This window comes from Apis dorsata, unplaced genomic scaffold (genome assembly GCF_000469605.1).
Source record: "Apis dorsata unplaced genomic scaffold, Apis dorsata 1.3 scaffold_295, whole genome shotgun sequence".
NCBI lineage: Eukaryota > Metazoa > Arthropoda > Insecta > Hymenoptera > Apidae > Apis > Apis dorsata.
The window spans coordinates 2260748-2265733 of record NW_006263570.1 but is presented as its reverse complement, the minus strand read 5'-3'; the positions used below and the strand labels follow the sequence as shown (position 1 = coordinate 2265733).

General features: G+C 27.4%; 1 protein-coding gene across 8 annotated transcripts in view; it reads left to right on the top strand.

Annotated features, from left to right (window-relative positions):
• Positions 1-4986, top strand: part of LOC102676146 (phosphofurin acidic cluster sorting protein 2) — a 73036-nt gene that overhangs the window by 2141 nt on the left and 65909 nt on the right. Inside the window, exon 1 of one of the 8 annotated variants that reach the window (XM_006617277.2) lies at positions 1321-1368. The exons of the other annotated variants lie outside the window; for them this stretch is intronic. Coding sequence (XP_006617340.1) covers positions 1336-1368 — 33 coding nt within the window. The 5' untranslated portion in view covers positions 1321-1335. Of the gene's footprint in view, positions 1-1320; positions 1369-4986 lie in introns of those variants that run through there. 8 annotated transcript variants of the gene reach the window in all.

The window sequence follows — 4986 nt, the reverse complement described above, 5'->3', positions numbered from 1 at the left end:
TATATATATATATATATATATATATTAGATTATTAAATATTAATATAAAATTGTATAATATTAAATTATTGAAAGTATTTATATATTTCAAAAATTTTATCAATAATTTAATTAATTTGATATAATGAGATGTCTCAATTATTAAAACAAAAACATATATATATATATATAATTTTATATATCATATAATTAAATATTTCATGTCGAAGGAGTATTCATTAGAAATTTTTATTAATTGTAATTAAATATTTTTTTTTACAATACTACAAATGTATTTTAAATTTCTTAATTATAATTTAAAATTCTCTTCGAAAGTTTCAAGATACTATATATCTTGAAGATAGTTCGCTTTATCCAATATTTTGGACGTGAAAGTAATCGATCGAAGATATCCAATAACTTAGTAATTTAACTACGCGACATCCTGCTACTCCGGATCTTATTGCCAACCCTTTCCAATAAAGTTCTTATTGCGTATCAATCATTGTATCATACTAGTAAGATATGCAATTCGCTAAGACGTAATTTATATCTGCGTAATTGCGTCGAGTTTATTTTTTCATTCAACGTTAAAGCGAATCCACACATTGATAAGTAATATTCTTCAATTTTTCTTTACTATTCTGCTTTATTTTTTGAATAAATTTGCTAACGTGTTTATAGATAAAACTTTTTAGTTTATTTATTGAAAAAAATTGTTTTGAAATTATTATTTAATCTTTAAAATAGATGTCAGTTTCTTGCTTTTAGAAAAAAAAATAAATTTTTGCAAAGAAATTGCATTAGTATTGAATCATCAAGTTATTAATATCTTTATAGAGAGAGAAAATTATTATATTCCAGAGAGAAAAAAAATTTAATTAGGAAAAGAAATGTTGTTACAAAAATATTTTTCTTATATATATTTTATTTGAATTTTTATTAAAAAAATATTTTCATTTATTGGATAGAAATCTTCAATTTGTTTCTTTTTGATTTAATATAAATAAATTTTTTTTAAATAAAATATTTTATAAAGAAATTAACTTAACTATTATCAAAAAAAGTATAAATTAATAAAAATTTTAATGTAAATTCTAGTTTAATTAAATAAAAATATATTTTTGGAAATTATTCGAATTATTTCTATTTATTATTTCTACGTTTGGGAATTATTTGATCCCCTGTTGTTATTCTAAATATCGTTTATAGATAATCCGTGCTTGTTTCTCGAATATGATCCACGATTCTTATAAACTTCGTCTCAATTCTACCTTTATTTGTTGTTATTCTAATACGAGACTTTGCCAAATATATTTCTCAAGTGTGATATTCTTGCATTAAATTTTATTCATTATGAATTTGAGCAATTCATTGGGAGGATTTGAGGTAAGATTCAATTGTATAATTATTGTTCTAAATTCTACTATATCTTGAAAAATGTATAAATATTATTATATTTCAATCTTCATATCTAAAACTTACAATCCTTCATATATATATTACTATTCTTCGTAACTGCTGAAATAGATTATTTTTATCCCGGTGTGAAATATATATAATAATTAAAACGAATTAATAATAATTAATATATTGTTAATATTATTCTATTATTATTTCATTATTATTCATTTTTCTATCGAAAACAACATATCTCGATGTAGTAAATTCAATGCTATGCACGAAATATCTCTACTATGATGCCAATGTTATTAAACGAGATATTTCAAGTATCTTTTATTAGAAATGTTTCATCTGAAAACTTGAAATAAAGAATTTATTTATAGATATATAAGATATTTCATTGTTGGTAGAAAGGAATTAAGATTGATAAATAAATATGTAATACGTAATATGTAATAAATGAAATATAATAACGAAACATTCTTATTCTTTTTCAAGTAAAATATTTTTAAAAAAAGTATCAAATATAATAAAATATAATCTATAACAAAAAAAAAAAATCTCTGATTCAACAAATAGTACGTATAATTTTCAAAAACAATGGATAACAAATAGAAATTACATTGTTGAAATTGAGTTATAATATTTCATTTTCTATTAAAAGAAACATCATCTATACGTAAGAAAAATTGCGACACGATAACAATGAACCAAGATATCTCATCTATTCTGGATGATTTTATTTAATGGGTGACTAATTTATTGCTTTATTTGCTACATTTAGCTCTCATGTAACTACGCATAAAATTTTCAAGTGTATTGATTAGCCCATTCGAGTAGATAGACAATTCTCACGTTACTATATAATAGAATAATGTGTTTTAATGTGTTTCTAAGTCTTAATTAATAGCGGTGCAAATTACTCGAGATCGTCCACTACAATTATCTTCGTTCAAATGAATTACCGATATACAAAGTTTCGTGAACATTTCGCAAGACTCGTGAAACATCGTTCCATTTCCGTATCCAATGGCGTAATGAATGTGAGTCCACCTGTTGTTCTCCAACAACAGATGCGGGTGTTTAAACGAAACGACGAAACGATGTATTTGCTCTTAAACTTATCTTGCAAATAGTTGCATTTTCATGGCAGAGATATATCTCCGTGAAAGATTCGTGAAATCACGCGTATAAATGTCGCGTATAAACTTGGAAGATTGAAGATTTCCAACATGAAAGTGCACGCGTCGAGTTTCTCGCGTTTAACCTCGTGAGATCGATCTTCTGTATCGTTTTTTTCATTGAATTATTCACGGATTTCAGCTTTCACGTGGTACATACGCGAGTTCTTCTGAAAAATATTTACAATTCTAATAGAAATTTTAAAAGGCTTATATATCGTTGATCGTGGTCTTCTTCGTGATCGAGCGGATTATTAGGATCTGATGTTCCATCTGAATTCTAATCAACCAGTGCATTGTTTTGTAATTCTTCGATACGAGAGTGTACATAAATTTTCATATATATAATAGAAGGTCTAAAAAGAAAAAAAAAACGTTCAACCCTTAGTCTACATCTTCGTTCATTTAAATAATAAAGCATCGCGCGTTTTCTTCCATCCTGGGAACTTTTTCGCCCTCTCTTTTTCCCCCTAAGTCAGTCTCGATTCGGAGCACGGAGCAATTCGTATTGAATACATTGCGACCTCGCCTCTGGATTACATTTACCCAGACCGGACGAGTGTACTAATCGCAAATCGCCACCCGACGATATAGGGGATACGCGATATCCGTTATGCAGATCGCCTGTGAAATATCAGTGCACGGTCTGTTTCTTGCTTTCTGACCACGATATCCATTTGAGAATATAAGTATCGCAAGTTGCTCTTAATAGTGTTTTTCGCAAATGGATACATTGCGTTTCAAAATGAAAGAAACTTACAAAGTATTCATTAAATGTTTTTTTAAATTGCTCTTGCATGGATAAATTCATATGATTTTAAAAAAAAATAATCACAAATTGTTCAGGATTATTCGTAAATTCTTTTGAATGAAAAATAGAATCATGTAAAATAGTTTTTATTATGATTATTTTTAAAAATTATCACGAATCATTCTGAATTATTTGTAAATGGATAGTTTTGGATATAGTTTTATATTTTTTATTTCTTATTTTTCTACCTCTAAATTCGAAATATTTTTCTTTTATCTATCATAAGATAGAATATTAATAATAAGATAAGAATATTCAGATATAATATAATAGATAAGAATAAGAATATTCTTATTTGAATAAGAAAAACGATATTGAAGATTTTCTTTAAAATTATTAACAATAACTACAATAATTCTAAAACGATTCTAAAGGAAAAGACACGATTACAGGTCTTTCAATGATTCTTTATATACAGGTTTCTATTCGGTATAGAAATGTTCCAACTACCATTCTTCTAAGATATCGTTGATACTCTTTTATATATTCTTAGCATATTATAATAGGATGAACACCTGGATCGACACGAGATTTCGTATATGTAATAATCAGATAAAATATCGAGTTTTGCTATTGAACATCGTAAACAAAAATAAATAATAATTTTTACACGATAATGTGTAATGATTATTTGGATCAACATGATTAATCTCGTATTTACAGAATTATTAAGTAGAAATAGCTGTTTTTAATTTTTTTTAAAACAATTATTAATTCAATTGTATTTATTATAAATTAGATTTCTAAATTAATGGTTTATTGTACAAATATTACATATCCCTACTTTTTGTAAAAGAATATAATCGGATAAGAGAGTGCCAAAAGTGCACTTAAACTGAATTTATCTGGTATAATGAATCAAATGAAAGGTTGCTAAAAGAAAACATTTTAAACCAAATTTCAGTCTTTTATTTCAACTTCAGGAAATTAATTGTAGAAGAATAAATATTTGTATTTATCCGGTTTACAATTTTTCAATTTTTGAAAAAATTTTCTAAAATAGTCCATTATACTTCTAATTCTTTTTTACTTCATATCCAAGGTTTGATCTAGTAACTTTTCTTTCTTCCATAGTTATTTTTTCTTTTTTAATATAATATATAATTTAATAATAAGATCACATAATCTTCCGCTATCATGTCGCTCTTATTTCTTATTTAAAGTTTAGAAAGCGCGAAACTCTTTCAATCTATCGACTAGTAAAACTATTCCAAGTTCCTCTCAATGATATTTCTCACAAGTGGGGAGAACCACGTCTGAGAGCGGCCCTCAGTCATTCTCAGACGCAATGTCCACTCTCGAGGAACACTTTCGAGAGCAATCCGCGATACTTTTACTCAAATAGACACGTGACTTGACCTTTTCGATGGGAACAGCTTGATACGATTCGATGCGACCGAATCGATTCGCCATCGTTGTGGCGGCGAACGTGCAGACTCGTTCCGTCTTTTCTCTATTGTTCCCTGTTCGTGGTTGACGTCAATACTCGCGACACGAATCCCTTCTTCATGCGGATGACAGGTTTTTGCCCCTGGAAGGAAGTTGGAAGAAAACGCGGAAGCACAGTGGTAACTGAATTGAGATGGATGGGAAGGGCGCAAAGGGGTGGTG